The sequence below is a fragment of the Cupressus sempervirens genome, chromosome 10, assembly GCF_028749045.1.
Source record: "Cupressus sempervirens isolate cs-2001-9-10 chromosome 10, ASM2874904v1, whole genome shotgun sequence".
In the NCBI taxonomy this organism is placed as follows: domain Eukaryota; kingdom Viridiplantae; phylum Streptophyta; class Pinopsida; order Cupressales; family Cupressaceae; genus Cupressus; species Cupressus sempervirens.
The window spans coordinates 942,593,663-942,616,783 of NC_143127.1; the positions used below are offsets into that span (position 1 = coordinate 942,593,663).

Sequence of the window (23,121 nt, forward strand, 5' to 3'; positions counted from 1 at the left end):
CATGAAGAAAAGCTACTGATCAATCTCAAACAGTGTTCTTTCTTGAAGACAGAATAGGTTTACTTGGAATTTGTCATCTCACAAGGACTAAAGATGGCTAAGGACAAGATAAAGGCAATCATCAAATGGGTCACTCCTAAGAACATCTTCGAGGTAAGAAGTTTTCATGGGTTGGCTACTTTCTGTAGAAAATTCATGAGGAACTTTTTTGGGATTTGTGCTCCAATATTGGATACCATTAAGGGAGATAAAAAGACATTCTATTGGACAGAAGCAGTTGATAAGAGCTTTCATATGCTTAAAAAGAAAGTTACAAAGGAGCCTATCTTGTCTGTGCCTGATTTTAAAAAGCCTTTTCAAGTTGAATGCGATGTCAATGGGACTGCTATAGGTGTTTCCCTCCATCAAGATGGAAAGCCTATTGCTTACTTCAGTGAAAAGCTTAATGATGCAAAAAATAGATATTCAACATATGACTAGGAATTCTATTATGTCATACAAGCATTAAAAAAATGGAGGCATTATGTCAATGCCTAAGGAATTTGTTTCGTTCACTAACAATCATGCTTTGCAATTTAGCAATACTCAATATAAGTTAACCAAAGGTATGTCAATGGCTTGAGTTTTTGCAAAGTTTTACTTTCTTCATAAAACACAAGAATGGTCAATCTAATGAAGTGGCAGATTCATTGAGCAGGAGAAGTTTGATCTTGCAAGAATCTCAAGTATATTGGGATTTGATGATTTGAAGGAGATGTATAAAAGGAAGATAGGGACTTCAAAGAAGCATAGGAAGCTTGTTTAAATCTCCTTCGTAGTAATAGAAGTCCTTGGGTGGAATACATGGTACAAAAGGGTCTACTATTCAAATGTAACAAACTTTGCATTCCAAGAAGTTCCATGAGAGAGAATCTATTGAAAGAGAAACACAATGGAAGCTTAGCAGGACATTTTGGACAAAACAAGACACTAGCTCAATTGAGTTCACACTATTACTAGCCAAGTATGGGAAATGATGTCAAGAAATTTGTAGAAAACTGTAAAGTATGTTAACATGCCAAAGGAAGTAGCTAGAATGAAGGTTTATATCAACCACTACCAATCCCAAACAGACCATGGAATTCAATCAGCATGGACTTTGTCCTTGGCCTCCCAAGAGCTTAGAAAGGACATGATTCAATATTTGTAGTAGTTCATAGGTTTTCTAAGAAGTCTCATTTTATTCCATGTACAAGAACAAATGGTACAAACATTGCCAATTTGTTCTTCCAATAGATAGTTGGACTACATGAACTTCCCAGGTGCATTGTATCTGATCGAGACACTAAATTCATGGGACACTTTTGGAGGACTCTACGGAAGAAATTGGGCACAACTTTGAGTTTTAGCTCAGCTTACTATCCCCAAACTAATGGTCAAACTGAAGTAGTCAACAAAAGCCTTTGAAACATCTTGCGAAGCTTAGCAAGTATGCACCCAAATCAATGGGATTTGGTACTTGCACAAGCTGAGTTTGCGTATAATGATTCTCCTAACAAGAGTACAGGTATGTTTCCTTTCCAAATCTTGTATGGTATGCATCCTAGAGGAGTGTATGAGCTAAGAAATCTAGGTAAAATGGAGACAAGGAGTGCTGATGGTGAGGATTTTGCCAATGTAATCCAAGAATTACATGACCAAGTGAAAAGGAAACTTGAGGAAAGTACCATTAAGTACAAATGAGAGCTGATATGAAAAGGAAAGAAGTTTAGAGTGGCATGAGCAATAAATTTCAACCAATATAAGAGTTCTAGGAGATAACTCACCCAAACTGTTTTTTTTTCCTTGATTAGAGTTTGGTAAAATTTTAGATGATAAATAATTGGGTAATGTTAGCAAAGTGCTCCGCATTTTAAGGATTAGAAGATTCCATATTTTCATATAAGTATTGTAAGTTACAGCTCAACAGGGCAGAGTGGGCTTCCATAGGATGAATAAATTCTGTGTTTTTTGCACAGTTTTATTGTCTAAAAATTAGAACAATTTTGCTCTTTTTCTTTCTTCCCACTGCCCATCATTGTGGTGTGAAGATGATTATCACTCTTGCTTATTTTCTTATTGTTGATCATGTCTTGTGCCTATGGTGCTTTATATAATATTAATCTTTGAATTACTGGTCTCTTTTATGCATAAGACAAGCTAACTTTGCCTTTTATCCCTGTCTTTCAATGCTGTATAATCCCATTATAATTGTTTTATTTAATAGAGGAATTGTGCAGAGATATGCTTATCACTGCTTGTAATTACAAAGAAGTTGATATACATATACTTGTCAATACACACATGTAATACAACAGTGTTAATATTTCAACACAAATAATAATACTTGCATATCTCCTATTTGTAGAATACTTGCATCTCCCTGTTTTATAATATCATATCTCGATTTTAAAATCAATGACAAGTATGTGTCTAACAGGCTTCACAGTCCAGAGAGCACATATCTCCATCTACAAATATGCTCAATCAGCCCCCATGTCTGCTTCAGTCAGCTTTCTTTCCCTCTAATCCACTACTTTGATTAACAAACAAGCAAAGTTAATAAGACACAAGTCTATTTTATGTTTTAGAGGTTCTTAACTCTTTAGGTTCATTTCTCACAGGCATTAGTTTAATTTTTGTGGACAATATACTTGAACTTCAGTATCATCAAAACATTACTGTGCAGATAAATGCCTTCCATAGTGCGATAGGAGCAACCAACAAAAACTTTGTTTAGCTAAAGCTCAAAGAAGCAATATAATCAAGCTTGCGTTCATGGCTACAAATGGATCCACACTAAAAGTTACTATTCTTTTTAACAGTAGGATAATAGATTTTATGGGTTTCTGATGGTTTTTTCGACTTGTTATACTAGAATTATGTTAGTAGAAATACAGCAAATGATAATGATGACAAAATGAGTTATAGGTATTTTATACTACATCTACAAAAACAAACAAGTTATAAATAATTATACCTCCAGATTATACTTGGCACGAATAGCTCTTCTGTAGCCACATGCATAGCATGAAACAAATGAACCCAGCAAGCCCAACAGAGTGCCTTCTGTCAATGAACAGCATATACCAGTAATAACCCCCCACAACAGGAAATGAATAAAACAGGGTCCAGTCCAAGGTCGTCCTTCCAAAAATTCCACATTTTTCCCAAACAAAATACATGGACAAAATAGACCTATGCAACCTGTACAAAAGAAAAGAAATATCTTTGATAACTTGTTTGACAGGAAAAAAAAGGCATAGCAAACTAAATGTCAAATGAAGAAAATTTTAAGCAGTCTATAAGCATTGAGTTAGAATGTCAAAGGAAAATATATGAACTTTAAATAGTCCAGTACATAAGAGCATGCCTTGTTCCTAAATATGAAGCATTCAGTTTTAGGAAAACTAACATATAATTTAATATCTAAAATTGTACAGTGAACATAAACAACCATACAATAATTGTGGCCAAGGTAAGCATGCAAGACCATAGCTCAAATAATATGAACAGCTTGAATTTGGAAGTGGAGGATTATTTGAACACAATTCTCAAATTATTGATCTACAATCATAAATCAAATGATAAATAGCCGACCAAGTATTTCATATATTTATATAAGACTTACTTTACAATATAATGCAGAAGCAGGTGCTCCCTTCTGGGTACAAACACCAGACTCAAACACAAACAATTGCAGAGACTCTCTGCTCCAAATCAACATTCGAGTTGCAGCAAATAAAAACACAATGTTTTTTATTACAAATTTGGCCTTTCAATGGCCTCTCATCCCTTCTATTCTTCTCTGTGGATTGCCACACAATCTCCGTTTAGGATTCCACCCTCTTCTATTGAACTTCAGCATGCTCTATGTGCATCTTCTTTCTGCTGGGCCACAATCTCCTCCTCTTTGGTTCACTTTTCCACCACCTACACAGCTTCCCTTAAACCCCTCTTTTTTCTCTGATTCTGGCAATTTCTTCCACTGGCAGTTTATATTCTTTCACACACATAATCATCTGTATTGTGGCCACACACCCATTCCTTGGGCTTCCTTAGCCCGTCCTCCCGCATTTCTATGTTATTGGTCTGTTTTATAACAGCCACTGTGTCATTGTATTTCCATCATTTTATCTTTCTCACCTCTCCTTATCAACCAATCTCTCATTGCCTACTCTGGATTTTGGGTGAATCTCCAAACATTCTTGTCCGTTCCCTTAGAAAATGACCCCTTAGGTGTTTCTTGATATTGACAAAGGTTGTGGAGTTTATTTTGCTCGAAAGTTTATTAAGCCTTTTCAGCAAATACACTTGTGCAAATACTGTTGTAAATCAGGATTGCGCCTTTAGCAAGATGAAATATCTAGCTATCCTCTTGAAACATGGAAAATCTCTCGAGTGATGGGTTGTCCTAAAACCAGAGATGAATCTCCGGGAGCTAGGCCAGTTCCTAAATAATGATCACCTAAAAACTTAATTGTATGTGGAAAAGGGATAAGAAGTGAATGAAAATAACGAATACTAAACCTAAATGAGGTGATGTATGCAACTTTAATTAAATCAACACAAATTACCCACAATACAAGTGATTCACAATACCCAGACAAGCGTGCAATTACAAAAGTATTTATATGCAAGGACCTAGAATCTTTTGCTTTTAAAGGAAAACCTAAGCTTTACCAATTTTTTCCAAAAAGAATAAGAAGAGAAACAAAGACCTGCAATTACAAGTATCAAGATTCTAACATGCAATAAGGAATGTAGCTTGAATGAAGAACGGACACAACATAAAAGCAAAGAACCCACAATATTGCAAAAAATAATCAATGAAAAAGAATCATTGAATTTGTATAATCAATGCTGAAAAAATCTCTACCACAAAGTGCTCCTACAATCAACCCGAAAATTTGCAATGTGCAAAGAATCTAAGTGAGAAAGAAGAGAGTCTTATAATGAAGTGAATGTACAATAAATAGAGCTCAAAGCCCTAACTCAGAATGTCAGAAATGTGCATGGAAAAAATGCCTCAAAACTGCTCCAATCTATCAAAAAACACATCAAATCTGTCCTCAAATACCTGTCCAACTGATAGCCAACTCAAAATCTGCCTCTATCTCTTCAAAAGCATGCACAAAACCCTAGGTCGTATATGAAAAATAGGCCAAAAATATCATATGTCAATCTGCTCGAAAACATGTAAAACATGCCTCCAAAGGCCTCCCAAAATAAACTACAACTGAAACTAGCCATAACTGCTCCAAAAACATGCCACATGCACTCCAAACTGTGCCTTGACCAAATGTGCATGTAGACAAGTCCAAGAAAACTCTATAAATGCAAAAAAAAACACTCCATAATTGACTCCAAAGTCATGAGCTTGATCTGTGAGTCTAAAAATAGCAATTGAACATATCCCTTAATGAATCAAGCTCCTTTTTATTATTATTGCACTTAACATTAACAAATTGATTTATTCTTCATCAATTTATTAATATTAGTTACATATTTCTAATGCAAATAATAATAAATCAATTATTTTGTTTGAATAAAAAAATATTTTTAATTAATTGATTTTGTCAAGCATCAATTAATATAATAATAATCTCATATTCTAAATATAAAACTAGATAATAACCTATTTATGAACATAATATATAACTTTTGATAATAAAGTCATATAACTTATATTAATAAATAGATTATTATTTAGTTTTAAACTTTGTTGGTTATGAGTTTGTCCTCCTATTAGATTTGATAATCTTGACTCTTTGATACCCAATGTTTGGAGAAACAAAAGGATGTTTACCAACAACTGGGTCAGTGTATATACTTTATCACTGCCCTTTGAATTTATTAGGTACAGCTCCCTATGATTCTTGCAATAATATGCAATGAATATATCTTTATGTGATCAGAAATTATTGATATTATAAGCTCTTAACCTGAGAGCAATAAAGGATAACCAAGTTGTTTGTAGACACAAACAACTCAAACAAGATGTATATGAATAACCTATCACACTCAATGGAATGATTGTAGTAGATTATCTTGATATTTTTTGACTCCTAATTCTATTATAAATGCACATTACTCATCTAAATGTAGAACTGGGAAAGAAAAGATTATACATATGAGGGCAAGTGGAATTGCTTTGGCTATTAGCCTTGACTGAAATGGAATTAAACAAGTATTCAATAGATTCACATACATTATCTTTTAATTCCAAATGAAGTGCATAGCATGTATGAAACTATCAAGAGAAGAAACAAAACCATATATGAAGCAGCAAATGGAATTATTGTACTACAAATATCAAAACGAAGTGGAATCCATTTGATTATTTACAAGATCATACACCATTGTCTTTCAACTCTAAATGCAAAGCTATCTAATGCATGGACTACAAAACATGAAAAGAAAATACTGTAAATGGAATTACAAAACCATTCCCTCTCCAGTTTGCCAACCTTGTTATATTAAAAGAGATTACATTTATAGTCTATTGTTATCATTTCTAAATTCTGGCAGAGCAACAGTCATTTAATAAAGAATAAAATATGGAAATATTCAATTTGTATCACAATATGAGCACGTGCTATCTCTTCTATATATGATTCTGAATTATGATATTCCTGAAAACACACCATGACTATTCATCTTCATGTAGTCTCAAAAAATCTTGTAGAAATTCATTTATTCTTCATTTTTTGTTGTTTCACACCAAACCCATGTATTTCATATTCCAACAGTCACTGCATTTTCGATTTCCCATCGTTGATCTCAAATCGACGGTTGAGATTAAGATGTTATGACTTCCTTTATAACTTCCTCCGTGGATCCCTCTTGTCACTTTGTCACATAGAATAACGATCGAGCAACTTCATATAGGGAGATAGCAACATCCATGGATCTCTTTTTGATCTGACAATGGTAATTTGATCTGACAATGTTAACAAAACGATATTAGGTCTCTTTGTTTCGCGGTGCGGGTCCCTTTTTTCCAACTAGGCACACTGTGGTGAATAGTTGGCACCATTCCATTGCTTGGAGAATCTGGCGCTGACTTTCTTTCCTTCGTGGCACTTAGTGACTAAATTTTGACTGCGCTTCGTGATTGTGATGGTCCACCAAACACGTGCCTTCATGTCGCTATGACGCATAGAATAATGAGCGAGCATCTTTATATAGCGACATAACGACCTCCATAGATCTTCTTTGATCTAACAATCAATGAGATGCATTGTTAGATAGTTTATAATTCCATCTTAAAATATTATCTGTCGATCTGGTCTTCATCTGACGGCCGTGACTTATTTCCAAGTTGACTTGACTATTCAACTTGATAATGTGGATGATCAGACATATTTTGATTCGTCGATTCGATTTCAACTTTGGTCTTTGCCACCTTTGACCTAATTCTTTTACCATTTCTGATGATTTATCTACTTCTCCTGCATTCGAATTCAATTGATTCTCTTTGTAGCCCATTCTCACACTCTGCATTTTGTCTTTAAGCCTTAGTCTTCGATGTTTCTCTACTGTATTTGCTCTGTATATATCTGTGAAAATGTGTCCTCGAGATATAGATCTTTGACCATGGAGTTAGAAACTTTCAGAGATGAAGAAATGATTTCATAAAGAACTACTTCTCAGCATGAATCTTGTATCCAACATAAGTAGGAACAAAGAATATGAATCATTAGAGATATTCATATCTTTCTTCTCATCAGAAAAATGCATAACAAACCCTCCCAAAACTTAATCACCTAGCCAAGAAATAATATATTGCTCATATGATCTTCTGCATTAGGTTGACTCAAAGGGAGATGAGAAGAAAGACCATTCTAAGGGAAAACTAGACTCAGACTCAAAACTTTAACTTTTGACTTGACTCAAAAACCCTAAAGCAAAGATATAGACTGAAACTTGGGCAACAAACTTATATGGCTGGACTCGAAATCTTCTACAATCTAACATAATTGTAGGCATCCAAAACAAAGAAATGATAAGATATTTCCTTCATTTGCATATTGTCGATTCATGAAAAGTGGAGAAGGAATAGGGTTTGTGGAAACCCCAACCGCAATGGAGAAAATCAGGATTTTTCTCAGCAATTTCTTGGACTTTCCCTTGGTGCCATGAACACAGATCACTCCATTTCGTGAGTTTCTTCTTCTTGCTCTTCCTGCCATGAGTTATTCTTCTCCATTTCATGGCTCTGGTTAATCTTCAGATTTGGGTTTTTTGCTATGACTTGGTGCTGGTTACTATGTGGTTTACCATGACTGGAGTTGATTTCATTCTTCTCTGTACTTTTGATGGCTGCAAGTAAATACTATATCTATTTCTCTCTGTGATTTTGCTCATAGCGTGATACTTAGAGTTTTAAATAAAAGGGTTATATTATATTTCATGGCTGAGAATGGGGTTTGTTCTTATGATAGATGATAGCTTCATTCTTTATGTTTCTAACATGATATTGAAGCCTTTTCTGTAGTTGTTCTTGTATTTGTGTTCCTACCGTGAACTTCTGGGAGCTGTTTTGATTTGGCTGTGACTTTTCCAGTCTGATCTGTATCACTAGCATGCTGTAAGAAAGCACAATCTCTTGGTCACTGAACAGCAAGGTAATCTTTCTCGCTAGTGCTCTCTCTTTCAGTCTTATTTAATGCCAATATTAAGTCTGAAAGGGTCCTCATTACTTCACCATTTCAAGCTTCATTTCATTGTCACAAGTTATATTCTATATAAGTGTTTGATTTTTTGCCATTATTTTCTTCTGTATACTGGGATGACTTCTTGTAACTCCAACTTCCACTTTATCTTTTAGTGTCTGGTCGTGGTACTTGCTGCATGTTATTTCTTGGTTAAATCTGTATGGTTCTCTGTTTATGCTGAATTATGGCTATGATGGCTGCCTCATACCCGTGAATCTCACATGCTCTGTTATGCTGAATTATAGCTATGTATTTTAGAAGCTTTTCTATTCCCATCTTATCTAACTTTCATTTATAATAATTGGTTGTAGCTTTCATCCATAGTTGATCAGAAGCATTTACTATATCTTCTTTTGGAGATATTTGTATGATTAAACAAAATATTATTTGGCAATGCTCCGTCTGTTGCTGTTGCTGTAACTTTTATTTCCTTGATCTCCTGAAGATTTTGTCCTCGTGAGACCTGAATAGGCCCACTCTGCTCATAACTGAGAAAGCATTTTTACTGATTCTTGCTCATTTGCCCACAAAATGCAACGCAAAAAGACTGATTTCTCTGTTTTTATAAATGTATGCTGCAATTGATTGGCCATTTCTCCATCAATGAATGAACTTTCATGGTATCTCATCACCCTTTCTATACTGACATTAAAGGCACATATTCTTATAAAGTCAATGATTCCTGTCACAAATTAAATCATGAAGTTGTAAGTTTGTAAAGTCTATAAGTATCTTTGCATTTTATTTCCAGATTTGGCATGTTCTTGCTCTTTATATTTATGACTGAAAATGCCAGGTATTTATCACAGCATGTCATGGATTTTCTCTTTGTAGCCTTTGAACAAAAGAGTTATCTCTGTGTTGTGACTTGTAATGCATATATGAATATGATAAGTTCCTGTAGCAATATAAACTTCTTGAAACTTCTGTATGTCCCTTTAATAATATTCTTATTGTCTTCTGTCTTTGCCCCTTCCTGATTTGACCAGAAGGTTTCATGCTTGTAGTTTATGCATGTCCCTTCTATGATCTCCTCAATGTCTTGAATCAACTACTTTGGTTCAACCAGAAGGTTCCATACCTGTAATGAATGTATGCCCCCTCAATAGTCTTCCCAAAATCTTTGCCTCTAAATGATTTGACCAGAAGGTTCCACGCCTATAGTTTATGCATGTCCCTTCAATAGTGTCCTCAGTCCTTTAGTCTTGGCCTCTACAAATCTTAGCTAGAAGGCTTCATCTATGTAATTTACACATGATCCTTCCATAGCGTCAAGTCTTCATACTTGTGTCTGCACATGAAACAAACTTATTAGCATAAAACCTACTTTGCTTTCAGATATTTCTATTGCCTTTGCATCTTTTAATGCATTTATCTAAATGATCATGTTGTAAGAACACTAAGTAGTGCAGAGACATTTGGAATGGTTTCCATTGCTTAGTTCATATAAACTAACCCCCCTCTTTACATTTTGCAAGTGTATTCAAAGATGGAGATGCGGGTTCAAATCTTCTTCAAAATTCAGATCAACAACCTTCCATTCAAGTAATGGAGGCTTTCCCGCTTATCTCTCAAATACTTTTATGTTTATGCAATGTGTTTATTCAGATACTGTATTAGGAGCTACCACAACTTGTGTGGTATATGAATGCATCGTATCAAAAACTATCTAAAATTTGAATATTTTACCTTACAAAATAGTTCTGAAATATATTTCAATAAAAGAGTACCATTTTGGTACTTGTATGTAATTTGAATAAAAATGATCAATTTCTCTTGTTTATTGATTTTTGTACCTCATATTCTGCATCCAAACCTATTCTGTAAGATGCATGATCAGCAACTTAAAACACATAGCGCAGTATATAAGCAAGTTTAACATAGCAATTTAGTAGGTAGGCTAAATTGATAACAGATACTATATTGTCAAACAATCTAGCACTCTCTCTGTCTCCACATTTTGCAAACATGTATTTCAAGGAAGCCTGCAATTTACAGCTGTCAACTGCATCAGTGCAAAGGTTTCTTCAACAGATCCATCTTGCACACTTGCAGTTTCCAACTGTCAATTGCATCAGTGCGAAGGTTTCTTTAACAAATCCATCTTGCACATATCCTCCACTCTTTGCAATCCGAGAGCCCTTTTGCCCAATCCTACATGCCATGCCTACGCTTCAAAATTCTGCATACATGGCTACCAAGAAGTTGCAACAATAATATCTTACAAAATTCCCCTACCATTTTATATTTTGTTAGATACTCATAACCAGTTCCAAGGCTCCTCTTTTGGAATTAATTAGTAGTATGCAAGAGTATTTGCACGTACTTGCACATACATATACTAAGATAGTTGAAATAGAACCCCTTTATGCTTGGAGAATATCGTACCCTGTTTCAAAGTAGCTAATACAAGCTATGGTGTTTGAATTGGGATTAACACCACCATAAATTTTTAAAGAGCTTACACTTGACTAATTTCTTTGTTATGAGGATGCCAAATCGCTTTGTTAGGGTTTTGCATGTAGTACAACTTTTTTTTTAATTCATCTCTAGTTTTGCACCTATCATACCGCATTAACTGCAGGAGCATTAGGGGTTTTTATTATGGCTCCGGCCAACTTTAGCCTAGTAGGTGATACTGGTCTTAGAGTTGCTACGACGGATGCTCATGGCACCTCCTCTAAACAAACAGCCACAAAAGTTTGTTCCAAAAGTGTTTCACGAGGTAAGTCCTCCCCTGATATTGTTCTTAATGTTCAAGAGTTTGATGATGCATGTAGCTACTTAGAGAAGCATACCTTGATAGGATACTTTGTGGTTCGATCTCCTCCTGAAAGCATGCTCAAAGAATGGATTGCCAAAAACTAGATTCCTCGTGAAGTCCAGCTCGAGGGCATTCAAAGCCTTACCAAGGGCTTCTTTTTGTTTCAGTTTGCTAACCTTTCCCAAGCCAACACAGTCTTCAACCACGGGCCTTGGTCAGTTAGGTCTTCACTACTAATTTTCCAGCGGTAGTCTCAAGATTTCTCTATCTCAAATGTCAAGAAACTAAAAGTCCCTGTCTGGGTCGAGTTTTCAAGTCTCCTCGTACCTTGTTGGAAGTTTATCCATGCTATTGCTCAAACCCTTGGCAAAGTGGTTTGCATGGAACTAAAGAAGTTCTTCAATGCGCGTCCTCAAAGGAGGGTTTGCATTGAAGCGGACTTCTCCTCTGATCTCAAAGAAACCGTTGACATTCAGGTCAAAGTGCACACCTTCACTCAGAAGGTACTATATTTGAACCTGCCGAACACCTATTATTGGCGTCAATCGGCCGAACACAAGATCAAGGACTGCCCTTTGGTCGTGCCTCGCAAACCAACTCCTATCAAAGAACCTAGGAAAAGCCTACTGAAAATGCCAAGAAAGATGAGTGGACAACTGTAGTGCGCAAGGGTAAGACTTCCTTGTTGCTTGGGTCCTCCTCTACCTAACCTTCGTTGGAGATTAATCTTGTTACCTCTATCACGGTGCCAATCACACTGGTGGTTTCACCACTCGTTTCAGACCCTGTCCACCAAGGGATGGCTTTGTCTGTGAGTGCTTCTCGACCCGCATGGGTCTGCACTCCTCAAGCGGCATCCATTGTGGTCCCACTTGGTTCTCAGCCCTTACGATGCTCTCGTAGCCTAGATGGTCGTAGAGAAAACCCTAATGGCGGTTCGGAGAAGAGAAGAATCATCTGTAGTGGTGACTCTTCTACTTCCACCTCTGGTTTGTTTTGGCATAAAGTTTCTCCTCTCTTAGGGACGAGGATGACACGCAAGAAATGTTTCCATGAATTTTCTCTCATGGAATGTGGAGGTGTTTACCGCATGGGGTAAATGAATCAATGCACATAGACAATAAACAAGAACAACAGAACTCCTTGTATTATTCGTATATGCCAAGAGATTACATACAGATGATGATTACAATGACCCAAAAGTGTGTATAAATACTTTCTAAAGAACCTCCCGAAGGGGTCCGTCAACTAAATGACAATTACCGAAGGGCCCATCGGCTACATAAAAAGAACCTTCCCGAAGGGACCCATCAGTTGATACACAATTTCTACCGATGACATACATCCTGTCGGCTACACAATATTTACCTACAACACCATCCCCCCCAAAAGAAAAGGTCGTCTCGGTTGCCAATTATAAAATATCCAAGACAAATTAACAAAACAGAATATATTAACTGACTAACTACAAGAAGATAGATTTGTTTCTGTCACACCACTTTCACATTTGTCTCGTGCCTACACCAAACTGGTCTCCAAAGACACGTTGCATCTGCAGCCTCTACTAACACAATACTGTCTCCTTAGCTGACCTTGATAGCCACCCATGCCATTTTCTCTATTTTCAACTCCTGGGTACCTTGAGCCAAGTGTCATTGTACTACCTCCAACTGGATGATCAGCTCCTCCCGAGCTCTCTATGCATCCACCAAGACAACCTCACGTCCAACACCTATTCCAAGTGCCTCTGGTACACAGACACTCCATGCCTACAGCAGCTCCAGGTCTCATCAACTGGTCACACTTCCCACGACTAATAACTGCACTGACTGAGGGTCTAGGGGGCATCGCCCCCAGCGGGGTCGAGGGGTAGCGCCCCCACCGCCAAGACCAAATTAGCACTCTTAAACCCACATAAAACTCCATGGAACGCACTATTTTTGTGATTTCCTTCAAATCCCCACACTCTTTCTGGCAACTGCTTGCGTTTTCTACCTGTTTATGCCTTTCCCTTCCCTATCGCATCATGCATTATTCATTTTGAATTGTTTCAATTTGTTGTTTTTTTTTTTTGCTGCTCCTCTTCTAACTGCTTCCTTCTACTGATCTGTGTTCGCCACTTCAAATCCCTTGCCACTCAAAACAAAAAGTGCAGGTACGAGCTACCCAGGGTTGGAATCCAACTGCCACAACACACAACAAAATCTTCTACAAAGCTTCACTCGGCCAATCTTCCTCTCCTAATTCGTCGTACGGTGGAATACTGAAATTGGCCCCTAGACAATGTACGATTACTCCATGAAATCGCCGTACAATGCCCCATAAACAATAAAAATGATCTGCATCTAGCCATTTGGTGAGGGTACTTGAAACACACGCACTGAATAAGAACGTCGTATGGTGCTAATGCCTAGATATAATGTGTCATACGGTCATGAAATACCTTTTGAAGCTCTCTGTCGATCCTTCAATCCGTACGGTCACAGCAGTAGAACTTCGTACAGTCATGAAGAACATACATTGGAATTGAATCCGTACGGTGCCAAACAGAGAAGTCAACCTTGAATTCCGTACGGTGTTCATGCAAAGAAGTTCATCTTCAAAATCCGTACGGTATGGAGATCTCTGAAAAGGCTGTACGGTCCCCTTGCATAATACCTAGAGTGCCTTTGTACCCTTAGCTGTACGGTTTCCAAGTTACCTCCACACCTTGCTTGTAGTACGCCATATCCTTCCTTTAAGTTGGCCGTACAATGTTTTTGGAGATTCCTATGTTAAAATTCGTACAGGCACAAGTTTCTAAAAAGGTCGTACGGTCCCATTCTATGATGCATGGACTGCCTTCCTACCATACGCCGTACAGTTTTTATAAAATTTCCTCCTGTGTTGGGAACACTTGTTAAGGTCCTCTTGTTTTCATATTGAAGGGGCATTCTTTTGTGGAATGTCGCATGCTCTGACAAATCTTGCAAAATTGGTTCTTTGGACAGGATCCCTTTGTGTAACCTTCTGCCTTACATTCTATGCACCATAGCTCGCTTCTCTTCGTTTCTTTCTACATGTTCTTAAATTCTTTCATGCAGATCATGTCCTTCTGGAGAGCTCGGACCTTCTTGCTGCTATTTTCATCATCGCTGCTTTCTTCTCCCGAGGACACATCGTCATCTGAATCGGATGAGCTACTCTTCTTTTTTTTTGTCTTCTACTCACTTTCTAAGTTCATTGCTCAATTCTATGCTTCAATGTATGACAACAACGACACAATCTTCATCTTCTTTCACAATTTTGGGTGTAGGCCTTCAACAAACCATCTTTTTTGCAGCCTGTCAACCAGCTTATTTTCTATTTTATTTATCAAGTCCTTTAATTTCCTAGCATATACGCAGACAGTGTCATTCTTCCCCTACTTTGGGTTGTATATCTCCGCTATGATCTCATTGTCATCACGTAGCAATTGAAATTCAGTGGTAAATTTCCTTTAAACATCATCCCAATTGGTTAATTTTTGCGGATCCATATTGTCATACCAATCGATTGCTACCCCCCTTAGGGTTGCCGAAAATTGTCGAACCCATTCGTTTGTATCTGTTATGCCATTTGTCCTTCAAATTGTTTCGCATGTTTTACAATGTCGGATTGGATCAGCTACTCCATCACCATCAAATTTTGGCAACTTCTCCTTTGGTCTTGCCATTATTACTGGATGTTGTGTAGGGGCGTTGTTTGGTACTGCAACACCGACATTTTGTACTCTGGTACCAACACTTTGTATTCCGACGCCAACACTTTCTATTCTAACACCAACGCTCTGTACTCCTACACCACCACTTTGTATCCCATCACCAATGCTTTGTATTTTGACAGCTGTGCTTTTTGGTGAAGGGTCTTCGTTAAGCGAATTTGTCCGTTCTAGAAGTGTATCACAGACGAAGAGTTCACTCTATGCTCGTGCTCCCTCAGCACTCCAAGCCATGCGAGTTAATTCCCTTCCATCTAGATTCTCTTCCCTCGGCAAATACAAGTTCAAAAACTCGTCCATTGCTTCTTCCACCAACTCCACCAGCTGTCGAGTCTCCTTCAACAATTCCTCAATGCTTCTGTGTCCGTCGGCAATCTTCTGGAACCTCCTGCATTCGGCTTGTGCCAAAATTAGATTTCCTTGTGCTATGCATATTTCATCCTTGTCTTTGAGCTTATTCTTATTTTTGTTCTGTTGACTCTTATTCGTCTTCATTCCTCCATGTTTGTTCCAGGTCCATCAAGCAATGGCACCAAATGTTTACCACATGGGGTAAATGAATCAATGCACACAGACAATAGACAAGAACAGCAGAACTCCATGTATTATTCGCATATGCTAAGAGATTACATACAGATGATGATTACAACGACCCAAAAGCGTGTATAAATACTTTCTGAAGAACATTCCCGAAGGGGTCCGTCGGCTACATGACAATTACTGAAGGGCCTGTCAGCTACATAAAAAGAACCTTCCCGAAGGGACCCATTGGCTGATACACAATTTCTACCGATGACATACATCTTGTCGGCTACACAATATTTACCTACGATAGTGGGGTCTCACAGACCTCCCTCGCAAATATTATGTGCGGGATAATAAATGTCAGCTTGGTATCCTGGACATCCTTTGTCTACAAGAAGTTAAGACTTTAGGACTTTTGCTTAATGTTGTTTGCAGTGTTATTTGGCCAGACGGTGTGGTTTTTTCTTCCTAGCATGAAGTTGGTCGAGGTGGTGCAATCACTCTCCTTTCACCTCATTTATCTTCTATTATTTCTCATGGTTTTGACACCATGCACAGGATTGTGTGAATTTTGTTATCCTTCCATAATCATTATTTTAGAATAGTTAATGTTTATGCTCCCAATGATGTTGTGGCGTTGGATAGTGAATTCTTTGCCACCTGCCACTTGGGTGGTTTGTGGGGAATTCAATATGATTGAGTTGGCCTCTGATAAAGAAGGTATTATGTCGTTTCGGTGGACAACTGTAGAGATAGAAGCCTACTATTACATGTGCAATAAATTAAGCCTTTTGATCCTAATGCCCATCGTCGTCATTCTAGTCGCAATTGGCATACTTAGTCTAATTTTAGAGCTAGCTCTAACAGGGTTTTTAAAAGACTTGATCATGCGATGATATCTACACAATCTTTTTTCTCTTTATCTAAAGAAAGAGAACTGCCTGTCATTCCTCTACCAGATGTGACTTTGTCGATTCATTTCCAAATTCTCTTTACTGTCCCCTAGCAAACGGCTCAGAGGCGTCTTTCCAAAACTCAACTTTTCTCAACATGTCATTGTTGAGTCATGAACCCACTATGGCTCACGTTTTGCATGTTTGCAATTTAGAGCCTCGGCCCCACACCCATTTTGGGTGGATTCAATGGTGGAATGATGTTGTCATCCATACGGCAAGATTTCTTCGAATCTATGGTATGCAACTTGCCCTGTACCGTAGGCAGTCCTATGACATCACCACCAAAGCTCTGTGTGCAGCTTTGGAGGCTCTGGCCTTGAATCCATTTGATCCAAACTTGCAAGTTCAGCTTGCTAATCTCCACCATCATAAGCAAGTTGTTGACAACTATGCTACCAAGGGGGGCCAGGTCAAAGCCCGTCTCCACTAGCTTGAGGTTGGCAACCAAGCCTCAAAGGAATTCTTTCAAGCTCTCAACGCTCACTATCACCCATACGGCAAGATTTCTTCGAATCTATGGTAGGCAACTTGCCCTGTACTGTAGGCAGTCCTATGACATCACCACCAAAGCTCTGTGTGCAGCTTCGGAGGCTCTAGCCTTGAATCCGTTTGATCCAAACCTGCAAGTTCGGCTTGCTAATCTCCACCATCATAAGCAGGTTGTTGACAACTTTGCCGCCAAGGGGGGGCAGGTCAAAGTTCGTCTCCACTAACTTGAGGTTGGCAACCAAGCCTCAAAAGAATTCTTTCAAGCTCTCAAAGCTTGGCATACTTCGATTGGGATTAAAAAAATTAACAAAGGGCAACAGACTCTTTTTGCCCTTCCTGACATTCTTCAAGCCTTTGTTTGACATTATGAAAAGGTTTTTAGTGCCTAGGATCAATCACCGGAGCAAGTATAGGCTTTGAAGGAATGCACTGTTGTTATTCCTAACCACCTTGCGGTTGAGCAACGTGCTTTCTATAAGCAATTTCTTACTCTCAATGACATCGAGGAGGCTCTCTTTTCCATGACAGATGACAAGGCTCCTAGGTGCAATGGTTTCCCCTGTGAATTTTACGAAGCCTTTTGTGATTCCATTGGACTTGATCTTCACAAGGTCTATCTGGAAGCATTTCACTCTAAATCTTTAGGTAACCATATCAAAAAAGGCAATATCAAATTCATACCTAAGGCTAGCCATCCCGAAGATATCTGCAATTGGAGACCTATCACTTTGTTGAATGTCTCCTATAAGATCATAGCCAAAGCCTTGGCGCTTAAAATCTGGCATCTCTTACCCCTGGTTGTCCGTCTGGAGCAAACATGCTTTATCAAATCTCGCTATATCCTAGACAACATCATTGTTGTCTGGGAAGGCATGGAATGGGCTTGTAGGTATAAGCAGCAAGCTCTCTTTCTCAAAATTGATTTTGCTAAAGCTTGTGATTGCATTGAATGGCCCTTCATTCTTGCTATGCTAATAGCTTTAGGATTTGGACCTATCTTTCTTTAGTCTATGGAGATGCTTTTTGGTGATGCTTCTGCTTGCATCACTATTAGTGGAAGATAATTAGAGGCCTTTGGCCTTTACAAATCCATTCACCGGGGCTATCCTTTGGCTCCTGCTTTGAACATCATGGTTGCTAAAGGGTTTGGTTACCTTCTAGCCCACTCCATCTCCTCTAGTTGTGTTTGAGGCATTTCTCTTCCTGAGTCCTCCACTCAACTTGTCAATGGACACTTTGTTGATGATTCCTTCCTCACCCTCATTAAGGATGAGGACAAGGTCTCCAATGTGCTCCAATACCTGGATATATTTTGTTTGGCTTCCAAGTCTGCCATCTAGTGGCACAAGATGCTCTGCTATCAACAGTCCTTCCTTCCTTCCTGCTCCACCTTGGCTTGCTCAATATCAACAAAAATTGTTGTCGGGTTATTGAGTAATTAGATAGTTGGCACATCCTTGCACAGGTTACTTTGGCCTCTGCTAGCCACTTTTCAACCTTTTCCTTGTCCTGCAAAAGCGTTGCTCCCTCTACTGCACAAGCTGCCCGTTGGCTAACCAATTGATTGGCTAGCTCCTCTTGAGCCTTTTTTTCCACCTCTATGTACCTCTAAGCTGCAACCCTGTCTGCCTCCGCACGCCACTGCTACCTCATGTGCAAGCTTCTCCATGGTGTTGTCGCTCGATCCCAACTTAGGTTATTTAGCCCAGTCTGCCATCATCTCTGGCGTCTCCACCGCTGGCCATCCTCTCGCCTCAAAGCAAGAGCGGAAACATTTGGGGCACCTTTGCTATTTGTAGGCTCGGACCAACTACAATTCCTTTGTTCTAGTCAAGGCATTATGTCCAAGTACCCGACCTTTCTCCAACACATCCTCTAGAGACATAATGTACGCCATTGATCTCTCTTCGTCCGACCCATAAGATAGCCTCTCCTCGTCCTCCTACTCAGCCTGTTGGTTTGTATCTATCTCCATTCCTCCTGTGGCAGTAACTTCCACCTCCAGTGCAACCCCCTCATCTCTTGGCACATCCTCGGATGGTGGAATCCCTCTATTCAACAATATTCGTGGAAGCAACTTCATCGATGCGACGAGTAACATGACAAGGACCATAAAAACGTGGCTTCAATTTTTCTTTCCCTCTTGCCTTCAATGAGGTTGTAGCTTAAGATAGATCAAGTCTCCCACCTGGAAACTTCTCTCAATTCGATGTCTGTCAGCGTAAACCTTTTGTTGATTTTGTGCCTTTTGTGAGTTTTCCTTCAAGAATCTCAAGATATCTTGCCCTTCCTGAAGCCAGTCCCTTGCCCTAGGTGCATGGCTGTCCCCTAGGATCATGTTGATAAATGAAAGTGGTTCTTACCTATATAGTGCATTGAAGGGTGTCATCCCAATAGACATGTGATAAGTTGTATTGTAACAGTATTCCCGTAGATGCATCCATTTGACCCATGCCCGTTGCTATGCTGAAACATAGTTCTGGAGGTAGCCTTCCAGCCACTTGTTCACAACCTTCGTCTATTTGTCTGTCTGAGGGTGGTAGCTATTACTTGGCGATAATTATGTTCTTGCCAACCGAAACAATTTTGACCAGAAAATACTAAGAAACCGACCATCCCTGATACTAACAATGTTTCGGGGTAAGCCATGCAGATGAAAAACTTCTCTAAAAAATAAGTCAGCTACCTATTTGGCCTGGAAGTCTGAGGAGATGGCGAAGAAGTGTGCATACTTTGTCAATCTATCAACCACCACACACATACAATCCTTTCCATTTACCTTAGGAAGTCCGGCGATGAGTCCAAAGAGATACTTTCCCACTTTTGTTCTGGTATCGGCAAGGGTTGCAATAGCCCGATAGATAAAGTGTGTTCGGATTTGTTTTGCTAGTAAACTGCACATTCCCACACGTATTGCAAAGCATCATCTTTATGTCCCTTCCACAAGAACCGCTCCCTAAGTTGTCTATAGGTTTTGAGAAACCTCAAGTGTCCGCCAAGGGTGAGGCATGTATGTCCTCCAGGATTTTCTACTTCAGTTTGGATTCAAGCACTAAGTATATCCGATCCTTATAGTAAATGATGTCATCCACCACCTTGTATTGATCGTCATAAGTGCCACCATCCATTAGCTTACATGCAAATGTGTTTTTGGAATATTCCACCAATAAGTGTGAATTCCAATCAGCTGAAATCTGAGACAGTAAACAAATGGCAGGTTTTCTTGACCACGCATCTGCAACCACATTGTTCTTTCCCTTCACATATTCAATGTCGAAATCAAAATCCTGAATCTTACTTACCCATTTTTGTTGCCTCTCGTTTAGATCCCATTGCCCCAAAAAAATCTCAAACTATTATGATCGGTACGAACGACAAACTTGCCACCCACCAGATATTGTTGGAACTTGGTCAATGTATGCATGATGGACAACATCTCTGTCATAAATGGAATATAGGCACTCAGCTTGTTTAAGCTTCCAACCCCCATAAGCTATAGGTTGTCTGTCTTGCACCAATATCACGCCAATGCCCTCTCCAGATGCATCACACTCTAGAAGGAATGGTTGAGTGAAGTCAGGTAAGGGGAGAACCAGAAAAGTGCTCATTGCTTCTTTTAACTTATCAAAAGTGTGTTGTGCCCTTTCATTCCACAAGAATGAGCCTTTCTTAGTCAAACCTGTCAACGGTGCACTAAGCTAAGAGAATCCTTTTACAAACCTTCGGTAATAACTACACAGTCCAAAGAACCCTTGCAACTCAGAGAGCAATTTTGGTGGGGGCCATGTAAGAAAACTCAGGTGCGGAAATAGCTTCCTACATTAATCTCATAAGGAAAGTATGATGCAAATCCTATTAAAATCTTCTACACTTACAGATTCAATATCATGTAAACAACAATATTGCAGCCAACCATGCATACAAAAAATAGACAGAGAAAGGAACACATAACACAAGGATTTGCCAGTGGGGAAAAACCTTTCGGTAAAACAACCCCACCCCTTCAAAACCTGCACAATGTATTATCTTCAACACGAGGTTACAATACACTTGCAATGCAAGCTCAACATCAACAACAAAAGACTCCAGTAGCTACTCGCAGTACCAACAATACACCTTTTTCGCATCGCATCTCTTCGCAACCCTAAAAACGCTTATAACATGCGCTTCACTTTAGGGCTACTCCCAAAAGGTAAACCGTATTAGGGTTTTACCATTCTCCGAGAAAATAGGAACCCCGAAAAATTTTTCCCCACTATTGGGGTAGAGTGTACGGTACTCAAATATCTTAGTTGCCACATGTCTTCACCTGTCATTGAATCTTCCTAACATAGCTCTTGCGTGTCATAGGAATCCGTCATAACCGTTTTAGTCATGATCTCCTTACACACAATTCAAGATGTTGACACATCAACATTATTTGCAAAAAATACATTTTACAAAACAAATAATAAGAATAGGAATTATACAAGGTTGAGACACTTTATTCCTAACATTCTCCCACTTGTCGAACACCTTGTAAGAGCAACAGGAACATAACAGGAACTAACCGCTATAGGCTGAAAGGCCCATAGACTCCGAACACCATCTGAACTTCTCAGTGCCCATTGGTTTCGTTAATGCATCTGCAACATTCTTCACAGTATCTACCTTTTCCAAATTTACCTTTCCATCTTCCACCATATCTCTCACAAAGTGATACTGCACATCAATGTGCTTCGTTCTGGCATGGAAAGTTGGATTCTTTGCAAGGCAAATAGCACTCTGACTGTCACACCAAATAGTAATCTGTTCTGCATCAACACCAACATCAGAACACAATCTCTTAAGCCAAATGGCTTCCTTACAAGCATGAGTAGCAGCCATGTACTTAGCTTCTGTAGTGGACAAAGCAACCACAGGTTGTCGCTTGCTCATCCAACTGATGGCACCACCAAACATAGTGAACACATAAGCACTGGTGGATCTCCTGCGGTCAATATCACCTGCCCAATCTGAATCTACAAACCCATGAATACAAACTGAATGCTGAGATCCGGAAGAGTTACCATGATAACATATGGAGTAATCTGATGTACCCCTCAAATATCTGAATACTCGCTTAACTGCATCCCAATGTATCCGTCCAAGATTAGCCATAAATCGACTCAGGACTCCCACTACTTGGGCAATGTCTGGTCTAGTACAGACCATAGCATACATAAGACTGCCAACTGCACTAGCATAAGGTACTCTACTCATGTCCTCCACCTCACTAGGAGATTTTGGACAATCATCTACAGATAACTTTGTTCCCACAGGAATAGGAACACATAGTGGTCTACAATCTGCCATGCTAAACCTGTCCAACACAGACTTCACATACTTACTCTGACTCAACCAAAGTTTTCTGTTAGACCTGTCTCTATTGATTTCCATACCCAAGATGTACCTAGCTGCCCCAAGATCTTTCATCTCAAACTGTGCTGACAACTGAGATTTAAAATCAGAAATCATACCCTTACGCTTCCCAAACAGCAACATATCATCAACATATAATGCAACAATAAGAAGGCGATCATTTTCAATTCTGAAATAAACACAATGATCTGATTTCGATCTTACAAATTCAATTGACAACACAAAGGCATCAAACTTAAGGTACCACATCCTAGGAGATTGCTTCAAACCATATAGAGATTTCTTTAATTTGCAAACTAAGGATTCTTTACCTTTAACAATGTAGCGTTCAGGCTGTGACATATAAATCGCTTCCTCCAAATCACCATGAAGGAAAGCTGTCTTCACATCCATCTATTCTATCTCTAAATCATATGATGCAGCAAGAGATAACAGAAATCTAATGGATGTCAACTTTGCAACAGGAGAGAATATTTCACCACAATCTATTCCCTCTACCTGTGAATACCC

General features: G+C 38.8%; 1 protein-coding gene across 3 annotated transcripts in view; it reads right to left on the reverse strand.

Moving 5' to 3' along the window:
* Positions 1 to 23,121, reverse strand: part of LOC149537074 (PLAC8 family protein) — a 183,655-nt gene that overhangs the window by 14,483 nt on the left and 146,051 nt on the right. For all 3 annotated transcript variants that reach the window (XM_089807020.1, XM_089807021.1, XM_089807022.1), the window contains one exon: positions 2,999 to 3,225. In XM_089807020.1, the coding sequence (XP_089663146.1) occupies positions 2,999 to 3,225 (227 nt within the window). The remainder of the gene's footprint in view (positions 1 to 2,998; positions 3,226 to 23,121) is intronic.